This window comes from Daktulosphaira vitifoliae, unplaced genomic scaffold (genome assembly GCF_025091365.1).
Source record: "Daktulosphaira vitifoliae isolate Bord-2020 unplaced genomic scaffold, ASM2509136v1 Scaffold_3, whole genome shotgun sequence".
NCBI lineage: Eukaryota > Metazoa > Arthropoda > Insecta > Hemiptera > Phylloxeridae > Daktulosphaira > Daktulosphaira vitifoliae.
The window spans coordinates 34348661-34367743 of record NW_026099574.1 but is presented as its reverse complement, the minus strand read 5'-3'; the positions used below and the strand labels follow the sequence as shown (position 1 = coordinate 34367743).

The 19083-nt window shown below is 28.8% G+C and overlaps 1 protein-coding gene across 3 annotated transcripts; it reads right to left on the bottom strand.

Annotated features, from left to right (window-relative positions):
- Positions 1-746: 746 nt before the first annotated feature.
- LOC126901991 (uncharacterized) lies at positions 747-18780 on the bottom strand. Of its 3 annotated transcripts, XM_050679006.1 has the most exons (5): positions 18445-18780; positions 15053-15308; positions 1749-2069; positions 1587-1677; positions 747-1237 (listed from the first exon to the last, which is right to left on the bottom strand). In XM_050679006.1, the coding sequence occupies exons 3-5, from the start codon at positions 2019-2021 to the stop codon at positions 1011-1013; spliced, it is 591 nt and encodes a 196-aa protein (XP_050534963.1). In that variant the 5' UTR covers positions 2022-2069; positions 15053-15308; positions 18445-18780; the 3' UTR covers positions 747-1010. The 3 variants fall into 3 exon arrangements, with proteins under 3 accessions (XP_050534963.1, XP_050534962.1, XP_050534961.1); XM_050679005.1 differs by lacking the exon at positions 15053-15308 and having other exon boundaries at positions 748-1237; XM_050679004.1 differs by lacking the exons at positions 15053-15308; positions 18445-18780 and adding an exon at positions 2207-2341 and having other exon boundaries at positions 748-1237.
- Between the last annotated feature and the right edge of the window lie 303 nt (positions 18781-19083).

The window sequence follows — 19083 nt, the reverse complement described above, 5'->3', positions numbered from 1 at the left end:
TTTTATCATATGCTAACAAACAATGTCTTTGAATTAAAAAAAATGAACTTTTTATAAATATTTTATCCTTTTTTTAGAAATGGGTTCTGATAGACCCTCACGCGACTATGAACGTTATAAATAGGCTCGCGCCTGCTTAAAAGGTTAAACAATTTACAAATTCGTCCATAGTTACTGAAAACTGTGTAATTTTTGACTAATTAACCAATAATTATACGTTTTCGGATTGTTTTTCATATTTTAGCTATAGTTTTTTAGGACATATATTACAAGAATTGAAGAAAAAAATTTAAAATTATGTCACATATAGCTGAAACTAGATACATTAAATAATATACAGAAGTATTGTTGAAAAATCGGTTAGTGAAAGTGAAGTAATTATATACACATATAGCAAAAAAAAAACACGATTGAGTAAAATCAATAGTCTCTCAGTTACATATTGAAGCTAAAATATTGAAAATTAAACAATTATGCTATCATCATTGTAATGCTAAAAAAGGAGTTTCAAAATAACTTGTACTTAAATTTTGTCTATGAGAAACGTTAATTCAATATAAATAAAGACTATATTACTATTTAAATTACCATCAGTTTCAATTTTACCGCGCACAAAAAATTATTTTTGTAGGTTCTCAAATCTAAGTAATAAAGTTTTAGGAAGTATTAAAGAAAAACTTATTAGGACAGTAATATAAAAAAAAAATTACACATAAATATTAACATTGCATATTATATTGGTTCTTAAAATTTACGGTAATAGTTGAATTTTCATTTATACAATTTTATAGTGTACACTGCTACTAATCGTTATCATTACTTAATTTTAATTGTTTTCAGATAAAAAATTCTATAGGACAAAATTTTAAAGATCTTGAAATATACTGATGTAATGTATAAAAGTTAACTCATTAATAAAAATTAATAATAATTATTAAATAACAAAGCAAAAATTTACAAAAAAAATTATTTTAAGTTCAATACTATTTATATTTATAATTTTTTGTTTTTTACGTTTTGACATTTTCAGTGTCTTCAACATTACAAACTAAAGAAAACTCTGTTCTGCTTTGAGCTATGTAAATACATTGTTGGTTATTTGAAAATGATTGATAATTAGGCCAATCTTTATGGTAGAAATTCCATTTTTGAGTAATATAATCATATTCGTAAATACATGTTTCTAAAAAAACTGCAGCTGCTAATATTTCAACAATATCAGGACTTATATTTATACCTGAGAATTAAAATCAACTGTAAAACAATGGCTCACAAAAGTATTTTATATTATATTAACATTATTGTTTAACCATTTATAATAGCTAATGAAATATGCAACTAAATGTATAACATTTATTAGAATTTTCGATCTTAAATCAAAATTTTTAAAATGATGTTTTAAAATTTATTAAATGTATATCATTAAATGTCAAATCGTAAAACCACTTATATTTTCTGATTAAGTTAAATATTATATGATGATTAATTCAAAATATGTTTTAATATATAAATAGTTGTATATTATTAGTGCTATCATATCCACAATATAATATTTAATTTAAACAACTTTCAATGCTTTAACTTACTTGGATCAGTTGATAAGTGTTGCCATAAATAATCTTCCATGTTAAATTGTCCCAATAAATTTTCCATATATGCATTGTTATTTTTTAAATGCTTACCAAATCAGAAATTAATGATTAACAAAAATAACATATTTTGTATTACAATATAAATAGTTTTCTTACTTCAATGATTAAAAATCTAAGATCATTATGATATTGATCATTCCCACATATAATAGTGGATAATGCTCTATAGAAGCAATTTTCTTTTTTAACTGTATGATTACAAATTTGGTCTGGTTTATTTAATAATTTTGGTTGTTTACTTTTTCGTACAACCTCAAAATTTTTTGTAGAACATTTAAATTTGAGCTTATTTTGCATATTGAGTTGCCATTGTTCAGAAACTGGATTAAAGTAATGATCAATATCTATTATATTTGTAACAACATTCATGGTTCCATTAAAATTTAATTCTTTTACTTCGGAAACGTATTGAACTACCTAAAATTAATTTTGATAATTGTTAATTAGAATCATCAATTGAATTTAGCTTGTTAATTAATATTTATACATATATTTTGAAAAGAGTTATTGAATGAAATTTCATGGTAACTAGTAAATAATTTTTAATACATTACTTCTTTGGAAATAGCTGGATAAATAATGTTATAAATCATTATAATGATTTTAATGCAGCTTAAAAATACCATTTTTATTGCACTAAACGTTATTTTTTAATAGATTTTATTCTTATGAATACATTATTTCATATGTATTATATACACCTTAAATACATTATTTTAGTAATTTTTAAATAATTCATTTTATTATTTATTACTTGATTTTATTTGCAACAATAGAAATAAACATAAAATATTGCGTAATGTTTCTAGTTTTTTTAATTTATTACAAATATTTTCAAGATAATTATTTATTAAAAAATGATGTGTAAATGTTCAAAGTAAATAACAAGTTACATATTGTGACGTCACTTATAATTAATGATTTGCTTATTTTATAATATTTCATCAAAACATTTTATGTGACCATATTTTGCTCATGAGAGATTAATACTATTTTTCAACCTAGTTTTAAGAGTACAGTTGATTATCAAAATCGAATTTCAGTCCATTAATGTGATTTAATCAATCTATGATTAGTCGGTATGATAAGATCTTTATTTGTATAGTAACTTGTAGTCTAATTTGAATGGTTTCAACAGTGATTGACGTCTGGAGAGACCATTTATTGACACTCAGTTATATTTCAAAATTTATTCATAAAAATAGTTTTGAAACAATACGGTAAAATCGAGATGCCCTTACGTTTTTTATCCAATCTTTTACTTTTATAAACTTATTTCGACCTCACTAAATCATTTAATTAAACAAATTATTTTTGTTTGTTAACTGGCAATGTCACCTCTTTTTGATGGTGTTGTTTCTGTCTTATTACACTAACCGGTTGCAATTCCATCATTTATAGAGATATTACAAACTATCATATATTTCTTTGAAAATTTCATATTTTAATAATACTTTTTTAAATATTTATGACCTGCGATTATTTGATTATCTGTTTTCGTTATATCTTATATCTGTATTGGTAAACATTGTTAAAATTTTTACTATTTTTCCTATAAATATCACACATACAAAGTTGTCTCAATTTGAAACATATCGATTGTAAATGCTTTAAATTTAAATCTGTAAAAAATGTATTAGTTTATTACGACTTAGTACCATTAACTAGAAGTGTAAAACTCAAAAATCGAGAAGGACCCCTAGAAAAAAGAAAAGTCATTAAACTAGTATCTGCCATCTGTATTGATGTGGAGCACAAAAAATACCACATTACTCATTTTTTATTTTTATAAGTCTGTAATAAATCCTATTATAACATTTTCCTTCTTGGAAGGCATAAACTATGATTATAAACCTTTGCATGTCGTAACAAAGGCGAACATTGTATTTCGCTAACATTTAACTGTCTGTAGTTGGTATTTAACGAAAAGACATTGTCTTGGTTTAGTGTTAGGCATATTCGTGCAAGTGTTTGATGTAAGAATATAGTTTTCTAATTTTACTGCGGTGCACTAATTCCATTGTCAAGTTATCCCGTAACGACTGAGTTTTATGCGACTTGATTTTATTTTCGCCTCGTTCGGTTTTGGACGTGACACTGAGAGATTTACAGACCCCAGTGTTTGGACCTTCCATCAAGAATATCATAAAGCCTTTTAATGTTAGTAAGTATATTGGACTATTATATTTTTTCCATGTAGACTTGGATGCAACACTGTTATCCACGTTATCAACTCTCCAATGACTTTTATTAGTCGTTTTAACTTACACGGTTTGAACGGAATAATTGCCATGTGCGTTTGAATATCAAACCTTCGTCACGTTACAATTTAAGTATTACAATAACAATAACAACACTTTTTAAGTGTTTTTTTTCCGTTATTATAAACGCTTTTGTGTATGGATACATTTTCACTCAGAATTGAAATCAATAAATATGACTATAATTCGACACTCTGAAATATGATAATACTAATGTTACAACAATACACGGTAGGTGTAAGTAATAAAAGCATAATGTTAAAGCATCGAATTGATGTATTTTGTTCACACAAAAATAAAATAACAAGGATAAATTTAAATTTAACTTTTATTTGTTTCCTTAACACTATTATTAACTACTAGTGTACTAGTTAATAGTAATTATGGATATTTACAATTTTGGAGCGATCTACATGAAAGTAATATAGGTTGTAAACTCTGCCTAATTATCTGATATAAAGGTTGTCATTATATTATCATTTCTATAAACAGTATATAATTAGGGTTTAAATTAACTGAGTTCGAATAAACAAAAAAAAAAACTCAAAAAGTAGCTAGAAAAAAATACGATCGTCATACCTAACAGAAAGTAAATTATTTGTAGTTGGTTACGCAATTAATAATTTTATGAAAACAATTATTTTAATTAAAAAATAAATACAACTGATAATAGAGACATTTAATATAATTGGCAATCTACATAGTACGAACGGTAAATATTTCTATTCTATTTGCACTAAACCAGCTCAAAGGGATGTAAAATAGGGGTACATGCGACCTTTTCTTTTTTATTGTCAGACACTACTTTTTTTTTTTGTCAAAATATACAAAAATTAGTCAATCGTGAACAACAGTTACCGGAATTGGATTACAACCCTGTGTTTGACACTGCAAATATTTACTACATAAAGCCAGCGAATTTGTACATTTTGAGGATTTTATTTCCATAACAGTATCCGTGTTTGCATTAACAGAGAAGTTGTAAACAACTCAAAAGCATTTTCCCTCGTACGCATGCCGTTTTCATGGTCGAGTTGTACTCTGCGCACCGCACTTAAATATATGAGTACACCAAAAGAAAGTATCCAAAAAAGGTAAATTTGTGAGGAAAAGGGGTCGTGGTCGTAAATAAAAATAATCTTTTTCAATCTTCTTGTGCTAACAATCGGAAACATTTCTCAATAGATTCTTCGCTTCTTTTTGACTTTACAAAAGTGCAAACACGTCTGAAGCGGAATAAACTAAAAGAAATTGACATTTTTTAAATTTCAATGAGAATATAAATTAATGATTTTTAATAAATTAAAATTCTTTTTTGCAACTAATGAATTGGATTTTTTTTAACTGCTATTTTTATATTATAATAGTACATAATTAAGACCTCAATATTTTTAATTTCTCATATAATGATTAAATATTGTCTAATATTAAAAAAATGTTTTCTCATTTTCTAGAAATATTCACAAATAAAAGTAATTTGATAAATAAAACGCATCCCTTCTATCTTAAATAGTGTTAATACACTATTATTTCCATATATTTAAGATTCATTAAATTCTGAACTTTTTTATTTTTAACATTAAATATGAACTATTAAACGATCGACTCAACATACGAGAGATTATAATTATGTAGCAGAGAATATTTTGATGATCACGCGTTACAAATATATACTTGTAACATGTACATGTACATAGGGGACCGAGTCCTTTAATGACGTTATCTTGCCACACATTTAACATGTGGTGGTCAGCCGATCATATTTCAAGTATCATATTATAAGTGCTATACGTCCATTTAAAATGGCCGAAATCACCAGTGTCCAAAATAATAATTATTAATACAATCCGAGTACATAGTTGAACAAGTTTTGACGGGAATATGAATTTGGGAAAAATGATATGCATTAATATTTTATATTAAAATTAATTTTGTGAAAAATTATAACGGATTTTTTAATTTAAATATTAGTGGATGTAGAAATGAATTCGATTAAATAACAAAACCCATAAAAATTCTTTCATTTTCGGCCTTTTTCATAATGCGTAGTGCACATAATAATATCATATGATATTCATATAGGACTCTGTCCAGTGTAATATGCGGTGTGACATGTGCTTAATATCTATCCTTATAAATAATACCTTTTATAATTATAGGGGTGTTAACATTTTAATGATAATAAAATAACGTACGGTTCTAGAATTTTAACGAGTATCTTTTTAATCATCATTTTCATGATAACAATTATTTATTCAGAAACTTTGGAAGATCTGTTTGTGAATTAATAAATCACAGAACTAAATGCATAGACAATTTAATTATTTTTTGTATTACTTTATATATTTATATAAAAATTGTCACATTTTATTATAATATAATACAGAAATCTTTATAAAATTATTTGTGTTGTATATTTATGCGTTATACACATTTTCTATGGATCTCAAATATATGTGGTCGAATAACTGATGAAACATATTTCTTTGCACATGAATTTACAAAAAATACATATACTTCGAATGATTGCATTTCTTAAATATGTACATTTGCTATAATAATACCCATCTGACAAAATTAAAATGAACAATAGAAACTCAAATAGTATCTCTATTGTGAAGTGTTTATTCAATTCATATCAACAGTATATTGGCAATTTTGAGAATGACTTTTAAGTGATATACTATGTTTTTTTATTATTGCTTGAAATAATAGATATAATTGAACTTAACACATTTGGTTTACGTTTAATTGTATTATCTTGAATTAGAAAGGCTAATCTCGAGTAACAATTGAAAGGGAAACAAAATAGTTTCCAAACACGTGGTCAAGAACAATTAGAGTGGACTTAATTTGGGGTAGAACTTGATGGCCGGGAAGGGTAAATAGCGCGATGACCGAAGGGTGTAGTGACACTTCTGTAGTTAGTATTTTCGTCCAAGTATGATTGTGTGTATGAATGTTTTCGGTTGATCGGTTAAAGTGCATTTGTACGTTTATGTATGTCCATGAATGAACGTCAAGACCAGGGTTTCCTACACTCCATACCTACCTTCCCCTAGGAGCTCGCACCGCCAGATGTGGAAAGGTTTTTATATTATTTCGGGGATTTAATTTCTGTAAAAACGGTAGACCCGATCGGGGTAAAAACTCACTGACAGCCTTGTCAAAGTGTCAGCTAGAGGAGAAGTCACGTCTAAATAACAGAAAAACCTTATTTTCTCTCCCCCACGCGACTATAGTTGTGACACCGTGGCCTGTTGTATATTAAAACTCGCTACGGTATTGGTAGTGTGATTTATCGTTTTCTGTCGCGGCTTTAATGGAATATACTGTTATACGAGTATTTTTAAAACGTCTCAGATTTTCAGAAAAACTGGAAACGGTCACGGCACGCAGAAGGATTTTTTTCCTTCCTAGACCGGTCCACTGGTACCTTATGGTGCAGTAACTGCTAATTTGACAATGTATCGGCGAGACGTTTATTTTTGAAACCTCAAGAAGAAGAATAATGGGTTGCTGTCAGACGAGACGGAAAAAATCTCGTGCGCACTTGGTGACGGTTCTTCCGCGGTAGAAAAACGAGTGTGGATGTGTGCACGTTGACAAAAGCCAATTTTGTATTCATTGCTTGTCAAAGGGGTTAATATTGTGAGCATGCAGGAAACGTTTATGAAAAAGGTGATCTAGCTGAACAAATAGGGTGTACCTGTAGCTGCAGAGTGCACCCTATTTTTGGAATAGTACATTTTGAAACGACCGTGAAATTGATTATTATTTTTTTAATAAAATATCGTTTGTTCTCATCGTACAGATTTTTATTATGTTTAAATATTTGTTATGAAAATAATAAAAGATTTTAATCCTACAGATAAACTCGAAAGTGAATAACAGTGATAAAAGATATATTGATAGACTGCACTACAAATGCTTGAGAGGTTTTACCCAGAAGATAATTTCATAGAAAAATCATATTTTTCGTGACACATAAATGCCAACTTAAAGCATGAATAGAATTAAATAAAATAAAGTATCACGTTGTACATTATTCAACAGGTAGTTTTTTTTATTAAAAATAAGTCAATATTTTTTGTCGAATGTAAATTATGATTTAAATATATTTTACAAGAAAATATAAATTTTAATTTCATTTGAAAAGTTATTCAAAATGCTGTACAATTGTTGTTTTACATTGGAAAACGTTACATGAGTTTTTTTTCATACTACATGTCAACTTAAACTCAACTGTCCACTCTGACCGTTGTAAACCATAAACTTCCGAATTGTTTAAACTGGATTGAAGCGGAGCTGATTTTTATTGACTAGTTTTCAAACGACTCTTGGTCCCCATTCTGTCAAATTCATATTATATTACTTATAATCGTTTAAACACTTACAAAAGGTAAAGTACAGTAAAGGACACTGAATATATTTTAGGACATCAAAAAAAACTGGTTGGTATATTTTTAAAGATAGACAAACAACCCTTTGAAATCAAACGGTGGCTAGAAAAATCCGGTATGAGAAATTTGATCTAAGTGATGATTGTAGAACGAGTTATGAACGTGACCATTACATGGATATTTACGATTTTTTTTGTCCGTCACAAATTTAAACACACTTGTAAAGCATGTAAACGCTATAAAAAAGTCATTACACAACTCTAACATATTATCACGCATGGACACAATACATTGTTGTTATTTTTCCATTTGAATTATTAAACTCAACTGATTTATATTCAAAGGGATCAATTATGATTATGCCACTGCTATAACACAAATCGTTGTCCATTTCGATATTAAAAACTAAGTGACAAAATAATAACTTAAATTTGTGGGTTATAAAGTGGTGCCCGTTCATGATCCCCAATAAATTACTATTCAAGCACACGGCACTACTGCAAAAATAAATCGCTATCGGAGTAATAAATAATTCTACTAAAAAATCGTTACTAATTATTTCAGTACGTTGTTTCGTTTTATAATGATGCAATTACAATGTTTACATTAATAATTACTATTGGAATTATATGCAACACGATTTGTTATATTACTTACTAAATTGTTATTAAGTCTACCTGTAAACCCATTAAATCTACAATGAATCGTGTATTTTTAATTTTCTGGCAATAAAAAATAATAATAGAGCACGTACTAAATTCGAGAACTATATAGTTCTCAAGTTTTATGAATAAATTGAACAAAAAATAAAGTGAATCATTTATAGAAATCGGTCTTTTGAATAATAAATTTGTAATGATAAAAAAAAATACATTACCTAGCACTATATAGTAGGATTGTACAAAATGATATTTCTTGTGTACATAAACATAACACCATCGAACTAGTTAATAGTAAGGGGTAGAATTTCCTTTATTATCATGCTGAGCGTAAGCTTATCACTCTTGATGGGCGTATTTTTCGTTTATTTATTTTCAGTTAACATATTCCTAACGGAGACAAGATACATCGACGGAAATTATGCATTGACAGTTATGAAATGTCATTAGACCGCGGGGACCGAACTTGTGACGGCGGGGGGTGAGTGCCATTAGCGAAATTGCAACACACGCGTTCATATTATTTTGTCCGTAATATTGGGTATACTCTTGTAATATATGGTGAAATTCATTTGCATGACGACAATGTTTGTGCGGGGGAGGCGCTGTATGTTTCTAAATGACGATCGATTTGTCAAAGGGCTCGATGCATGCAAACGAAAGCGCATCACAGTCGGTGGTGATCAGTGTTGTTGTGGTGGACATCCTCGGCGTTGGGCTTAATGAATTTTTGAGCTATTCCACGTGTTACGTTCGGTACGACGGTCAGAAATGACATTTGTTACACTATGCATATGCGTACCTTTTTAATAGGATAAAAAACAAGTATAACCTAATAAATTACTGCAATTTATAATCGGAAATACTGCATTTATAAAAAAATATACCATCTGATTTGTGGATGCTCTACTTTTTTCAATTAGCATTCTAAATATATAGATGAATATTTTTGGTTAAAAGAAATTTTCAAAGTTATATATGTTTTGCTTTAATTCATTTAACAGCGAAATATGCATGAAAATAATCGTATTAATTTATATAAATAATGATCATGTAAAATAATATTTAGTTTTTTATATTATATACGTAAATATCTTTTTAATTTTGTTCTTTGAGTTCAATTAAAGATGTTTAAATTTTTATAATTGTATATATATATTTAGTTGCAGATAACGTTAAAAACAATATTATTAATATTTGTCTCAAATTAGAAAAAAAAACCTTTTTACAAAGACGTTGTCCAAAACTTTAATAATTAAAAAAAAAAGTAACGTAAAATATTCACTGGATTTAAAGTTATTAAATATTACAAAACCTGGTGGAACACTCTGTATTTTGTTAATTTAAGCAAATAATTACTACCAAATTGCAATTCAATATAATTTGATTAAGTATTAATATAAATTGCATCTTATTTCACATCTTTACGCGGAGGAGTGATAAGTTGTACATGTATTTCTCCCCTCTACGTTTAAATTCAATTTTATGAATATAATATGAATACATTATAATTTCTGTTGTTAAATAAAAGTTTAATTTAAATTTTTAATCCTACAATTATATTACATATTGATTAAAAATAAAATATTTTAAAGCACAGTACTTAGCGTTGAAAAAGTAATTAAAAATTATTTTTACATATAATTAAATACCAGCCATTATTATTTTATTTTCAAAAAAAATATATTGCAAGACAGTATTTGAATAGGCGTTTTCTTCGTTTTTAAATTCCTCGTTGAATAGCGAGGGAATACTTAATTTTATTAAGCCATATAAACAGTTATTTTATTTCAAAATATATAATCTTGAATGTAGGTGAACTTATGTTTTGTCTTTTTAATAAAAAAAATATATTATAACAAACTACGAATTTATTCATTCAAGATTTAACTAATGTATCACAATATTAAATAATATTCAAGTGCTCCAAAATACATTAATGGATTTTTTATAGTGTAAAATATAAATTAATATAACAACAAAATTCATGGATTTTGGTGTTACAATTACGTTCATGATTTCGTTAATCTCCATTAAGACCGTTATCATAAATTAGTTATAAGAATTTTAGAGAAGAAAAAACATGATTTATAAATGTTGGTTAGTTATTAAAAATTAATCTTACTAATAAAAACTGTTATGAATGTAATAATATATTTTTTTTTTAAATTACAAATTTTTTTTCTTTTTTCAATACAATGTACTTTCAGTATTAAAAACCTATCATTGGCATGTGTGTGTTGGTCCAAGGCAATTTCATATATGATGTGAGGTGTGTTACACATCCTTAAAATTTTAGTATGTCATGGACTTTTTTTATTCATCAAGGTACTTAAGTCGGCAAAATTCATAACCCTCTAAATATTTATTTTAGGAACAGCTCTAGGTGCTTATACAGATTTATTAAAAATAATTAAAATACTTGAATTAATATTATTGATATGCTTTAGTCCTTGTCAAAGATTTTAATTTACTCGATTTTTATTGCTCATTCAATAATGATCACATTTTATCATATGCGCATATGTTATTTTTTGTTATTCTGTTCATTTTCGTTGTAGGGGAAACATATAATACAGAGTATCGACATTGGCCGAATGAATGGTACACAGGAGTATGTTATAATAAAAGAACCGGAGAATCAACGTGCCGATATGATTTTGTTGAATCACTTTCCTGTGTGAGAATAATATGGCAATCTTCTGAGGGGTCTGAAACATAGAACGACACGAAATATTTGCGGACAAAAAAAAAAGACAGTAATAGCCAAATAGCTGTCCGCAGTGGTGGTGGTTGGGTGTGAAAATTTGTACCACCCCGCCCGGTGACTTTTGACGATGCGTCACAAATTATGTCAGAACTTGTGCATGGTTTGACGGACAATACACGATGGAGGTGCACCCCTAGACACCCCAATAAGCGTTGTGCAAAAAGAAAAAACCTGAGCCCCTATAATGGTATGAAAAGAATGAGGATATACGATAATGAGCTATCTATATGATAACAGCGCCCGATAATGGATTCCCACCCGTTCTGTAACTTATGCTAGAGTAGGTACTGCTGAACAAACAGCCATAAGACGTTATTAGTATTTACGGCCTATACGGAGAATACAAAATATGCACATTGACGGTGGAGGTAGAACTGTTATTAAACAAACAATATGAGATCATTCGTTACTCGCGGTTCGTTTAAAAATTATTTTTGACTTTGTCGGTCAGAGGGGCAAATCGGAATATTTCAAAATACAATTTTTTTTTTCTCTGCTAAAAAAATCTCTGGGAATCAACTTGAACATTTTATGGATTGCACAAACTTAATCGTGTGACCGACAAATACTATTCTCAATAAGTCTACATAATAAAATAATTTCCCATCAAGATTGGACTCTAGTAACTTCTTTTTGCGTAAAAAAAAAAACATCACAATATATTGACATTAAGTTTTTGTAAATTTATTTACATATAAATTTTTCTATTCGGGCGTTCATAATTTTTATTTAGCTGAGCCTGTTTTTTGACGTTCAATAGAACTTTGAATAAAACAATGTATGCAATTTGAAGGAAATGTAACGACTAAAAAAAATAAAGACTTGTTGCATATGAGTGTTGTGTGAAAGCGCATGTACACAGAGATTTTACGACTTCCACTAATGTGAAGATTTCACACTCTCAATAGGTGTAATCAGTGTAATAATTTAAGAACCCGTTTCCATTTCTTTAGCTTTAATTGCGAAATAGTAAAACTATATATTTGCCGCCCGTAAAATCGAGAACGCGTAATTTAATCCTTTTGATGTGAACCTTTTTTGTGACTCGCTTGATTATAACCCGTTCAGTAGTGGTTAAGAATCAAGAGGCACTTAAAAATAATATTCCTCAGCACACACCGCTGTCACCAGGACCGTTGCAGATTAAAGTTGTAAAAATAACAAAGTATGAATTATGCGACATTGGTCAACTACCACAAATAGACAATATAAACACACTCAGTACGTTTTTCCATGACGGTGATTTCGTTGAATGAGAAGCGTTTATGATTTTGTTGTTTGGCAATGTAACACATAGAGCCGATGTTCTAGAGTTTTCATTCGAACATGTACGGCATTGTCCATTTTCATCTTCATTAATATAAAAAAAATAACTTATTGGTTAACGGTCGGACGGGTTTTCGATTTTCCCACCCTTAGGCCGCCCGGTAGTAGAAAATTTATGTAAATCGTAATTTACTGCCAAACTGACCCTTTACGTTTTCGGTTCACGACATCTCTTGACCGCAATTTACAAGAAACCCGTTTTTTTTTTGCCCAGCAAAGCGCGTGTGGACTATTGAAAACATTTATCACGGTACAGAGTCAAACACCGTGGAACATGTGGTGACACTATAAAATGAAACAAGTTCCAGTAGCCAGGTATCAAATTCACTCGGGTCCGTGCGCGATTAAGAAATTACAATAATCTCACAAGGGGTACCCTAAGTGGTTACGTCGCAGCTGATTGAGGTATTCAAAGAATACAATCAGATCGTGTTAAAAGTATTATTATAAAGTAATTTATCATGAAATTGAATCGGAAAGTTTTTACGGTAAGATTATAGAATAATCATCATTTTTAAATTATTATTCGACTTCAGAACACCATTTCTTATACAGTTACTCGACTTGAAGTTATTAAACACGTCATTTTACATTCTACAGATTAATTCATATCGCAAAATCAATTTAGCGTACACTTAAGAAACAAGTGAGTTATTTGTACATTAAGAACATAAAACCCCAGCAATGTAAATATTTGGTCGTTGTCGACTGAAATAATAATGATGTGGGAGCGATATAATAGTAAATAAGTAATTAACACAGTGATTATTAAAAGTAATTTGAATAACCAATTTCTCTATTCTCGAGTACTCATTACATGAATAATAATTGTATTTGTGAATTGTAAACAATACATAATAATAGCTATTGTTAATCATTTTTCAAAAAAATCTTTAAGACACATGGGTATCTAGGGGGTTATCACTTATTTACAAAGGTACTATACTTCGAGAAGAGTACTTATTTTGTTGTGTCATTAACAAAGCTGACACAAATATTTGTTCTTTGGTGCTACTTTAAGAGTAAATTTTCTACCTTAATACACCAAGTGTTATTATATGTTCTATTTGTTAATGAAAGTTGTTGTATTCCCCGACGTATACACGAACATTGCGCACATTTCAACCCTTTGTCAGTATTTATCGAGTAAACACGATCACGACTAGAATGTAAATTAAATCGACTACAATTGATAAGCGAATTGTAATATAAAACAATGTTTTAACATTGCTTAAAAGTAATTAAAATGGAAACCTTTTAAAACTGTTCGATCAAAAAAAATAAAAAAATCTATGTATCACAGTGAGTTATCATAGTTTCTTTTCGTGCTTCTCATATTACAGTTTGTAAACTATTGACTGTTAAAACTACACGGCCAATAATTTATCTAAAACGTTCCGGATGTTTACGAGGGGGTTAAAGTGGAAACACTTGGCCTAAAAACAGGGCGAATATTTTTCAGGTAGCAATCGTGTGCTCCCGGGGAGTATAGATACGTTTAGTGGATCCGACAGCACCGGGCCAAGTGCTAAAAAATTAACCATGAACAGAATATATTTCAAGTACGACTTCCATTTGTACCGATCGCTATTTGCGTCCCTTTCCATCAATAAAACAAACAAAGAAACCCTTCGGATACCGATAGTTGCTTTGACAACGCTACGTATATCTACACTAAATTGAGAGTCTTCAAGATAGTCCCCGAGGATGCTAAACGGATTGGTCATCATTGACCTGTTTACTTTACTGTATTCGGACAGAAACAATTTGTCGTTTCTTGAATGAACACGTGCACCCGTTTTTGTTTTTATGCTAATAGGTGTTTCGTGACTCACCTGAAGGGTGAATGCAACAATGCACGCCATATGGCTAAAAACATTAAAAACCATAAGTGCCGCATGAATAATAATTACAATTTCATTATTGTTATCATTGTATTATCATAGAGCTACAAAAAAATTAGTGAATTATTATCGTTCACCTGGTCGTCACAGGTGAGGTGTAGGTTAAGTGTCCTTAAATTAATGGTTCAACAGACGCATTTCCGGGGTTAATTGGCCACCGAAATCCGATTTATTACGTTCGAACACGATTTTAGCTGATAGTCGACTGGATAAGTGATTTGAGGGCATTATTTTTTGAGGGTTAAATCGGTGTTTGATCTAGACGACAGAAGGCGCTTGGTGGAGTGTAGCGTAAATTGAGTTTATTTGTTGAAAATATGGTTCTCTTTTTATCTAGTAAGGTAAACAAAAACAAACATTAAGTGCTAAATTGTGTATACTATAAGCTTTACAACAAATTTTATGAATATTATTTTGTTTTACAAATATAACAATGATTTTGAAAATTAATTTTTCATTTAATATTAATTATAAGGAAATGAAAATATATTTTCATGTTTATCTAGTTTTTAAGTTTTGAAAATTATTTTATATTATGTAAATAATTGATTTTCAAATGATTGTCACTGTTTCATTACTATAGATTTCACTAAAATATTTCCCAAGTAAAAGACACAATTACGGTCTATACTTATTTATAATATGTTTTTTAATTACTATTAACTAATTAATTTGTTTAATAAATTAAACTGCGTGTACAAATAATGCGCACAACCCTTTTTGTATTCAATATAGTTCTTCGGGTATTTTTTAGTTATTTACAAATACATTTTCATTATATTCATAATGACAAACTTTCGTACGGTTCGGGTAAAATGCCCTTCGGAAAAATTGTTTGATTATGAACCGGTCACGTTTTCTACCGTCATTTTCCATATAATAATTATTGCTGGTTTTTACGATGTGTGGTGACGGTCACGTTCGAGGGCCAAACCTACCCCCGAGGGCTCCCACAAAATCGGACAACAATCCGCTTGACCACTCTTGCAATCGCATTATTATAAATAATATTATACACAACTCTAGGCTATAGTTTTTGCAGAAACTCGAATTTATCACGTACCTCCCCGGTATAGTACCACACACCCAACCCTTGCAGACCAACTCGGCATTTTGACTATCGTTATTTGCCTACGATAAATTGATATTAGGGGTATCGTGATAAAGTTAAACGACCTTATACTCTCCACTCATTAGACACATTTCGCGTATTAACGATAATAAAATTATATATTAATTTTTGAATGAGAAAAAATAATTATATAGAAGGAGACTTTATACTTTGTGATAGTTTGAAACAATACATAAATTTAACAATCTGTTCTAAGTAAATTTCGTTGAACACTCCAGTCAAGAATTGTTGTATTAAAGTTTATTTATGACAAATATTAGAAAAATAATTTGAATATAATAAAATAAAAAAAATAAATTTAGAATATATATACAATCAAATTAATAGGACGTTACTGTGATATTATACGATCATATTATATGTATAGTAAATCCCCTTTAATTTAAGTAATTTTTGTAACCTTCCTGTAATGCAACCGTTTTTCTGTATTTTGTGTATTTTTAACACAACAAAACATAGAAATTTTCAATATTAAGGATAATGAAATGGCAATTCATTTATTCGTCATTTTTTTTTACTAAAGCTAATAAATTATAAACTTGTAATTTATTATTTGATAAAAAAATTACTTTCCAATTCAAAAAATGTAATGATGCCTAATAGATAGCTAACAAAAAAGTGTTATTTTATATAGAATTATAGGTAAAAAAACAGCTTAGCAGCAATAAACATGTTATTGGTATATCGATATATTGAGACAGGGATTAATTTATGATTTTGCGAAGCGACGAAAAAAAATGCAAATCAAGAGGGTATTGTTGTCATATCGGTGCAGGATGTTTTTATTTTGCTGAGGGTGTTCGCCGGATGAGTCAAAAATATAACGCTGGTAATTTGCCGATTTGTTTGGGTTTTTGTAATATTTAGCATATTCATAAAGCTATCGCGGTATAGTCGATCAGCCACGAACACTCAAATTTTACATGTCGTTTAAATCACACGCACTGCCAATACGTTTGATAATGTGTGTACGCGTGCGGAAAAACACATGAAGACCATTTATATGATTTCTGTCAACTGGTTATGAATTTTTTCAATTACTATAACCGTGAAATGCTTTTTAGGTGGACGCGGTGCAAATAATTTTATTTACGAGATCGTTTCGATTCGGACAAATGGAATAAATTCATTGGCCGCCAGTGAAGAAAAAAAAGAACATTTGAATCAAAACAATACGACGGCACTCTTTACTGGCATATATTTCGAATATTATCACCCTATTCTAAATGCTCCCATTGTTGCTCGAACTGGTTTTACACCTTTGGCCCCAAATTGACTCGTATATCCGAACATCTGTTACGTCAGTCTTATTGTGGATTGTTATTGTAAGCTTCCGGAAATACACCAAACAAACATAAATAAATACCTTTCTGTTAAGGAAAAAAAAGAAATTCCGAAAGAACAAAAATTAGTGCAATGCCTTTAATTTATTTTGCTTGATGTGATATAAATTATAAATACTTGGTGCAATTATTTCGGCAAAGATTAAATATTAAATTAATTAATAATTTCCTGTTTCATTTTTTTATACAACTTGAATATATTTGATATTTTTGGGTGATCAGAAAACTTGTGCCCTTTTAAGTATAATATCATGTTTAAAGTGATATTTTTGTAAAGAATTAGCTATTCACAAAATGGTACATTTTTCCATCATTTTTTCATTTGGTTTTACGAACCAAATTTTACTAATGAAATAATTTTAACGAAGTACAGTAGCTAATTTAAATGAATGAATTAACATTGTGAGACTTCAATTAATTTATTTTAAACTCAATTAAATCTGAATATGAATTATAATTTATTCACAATAATATATTGCTGTGAAATAAAATAATTAACTAAATATTAATTCGTTATCACTTTCCGAAAAACATTTATAATAAATTACTGTTTTAATACTTTTTATTATGTATATTTTGAATTATACTCAAATACATTACCACTATTTCTATATGTTACTAGACAGTATACGTTTATGAAGTCATTAATATCAATTTAGCAATAACTTAAAACGTTAATACATTGAATTTTTTTTTTTAAGAAACTTGTTTTTTTCGGTCAATTTTTCTTTTTTTGGTGTGTAATTTATTTCTTTAAGTTTGGAAATCCGTTTGAAATTTTTGTACAGTACTATAGTTTATAACAATAACCAAAAATACAAAAATATATATTTGTACTAGTTCTACAAAACGCAAAAAAATCAGCTGTACTAAAGTAAAAACTATAACCATAAATAAGTACGAACAAATATGTTTCTTTTTTGAGAGCTACAAATCGTAATTCTCATTTGTACATTTTATATAAATGTGTAGGAAATAAAAAAATTGTGTTTACCTTTTTGCCGCCTCATCGAGAGGGATGAAACCGATTATTATTGGTGGTGTAATGACTTTCCAACGATAAATTACAGACAACAAAAAACCAACGTGACACTGATGTTAGCCGAAAAGGGGTAAAGTTACCGATATTTCCCTTGTCCTTTTATTAGCACCAGTCAATCAGGTGTGTTCGGTCCCACCATAAATTTACTCGTTAAAAAAATGTTCACTTAAAAAAAAGATAGAAAAAACAATATGTGTGCGTATTTCATAACCAGACAAAACACGCTGGGGTTATTTTAGAGGGTAACAATCGATCGATAAACATCAACGACGATGATTGACACCAATGATCGCCCTAAAAGACCACATAATACAATGACGTTTCCGAAAAAGTGTATATAAAAATTACTGTAGACGTGTTTACACATAAGTTTTAGTTTTCCGTTGATATGACACGTAAAAAATCTCTTCAATGTCAAATCGTGAGAAAATATTTTTTTGTTTACTTATATTATACACACTATACTTATCAATCTTTTTGCATCGGCTGACTAAACTATGATTATCAGTTAAATGAATTTACAAATTTATTTTTTCTTGGTAACACATTCATGAAATATATACAAAAATTTTTTAGTCGTAGTAATAAAGG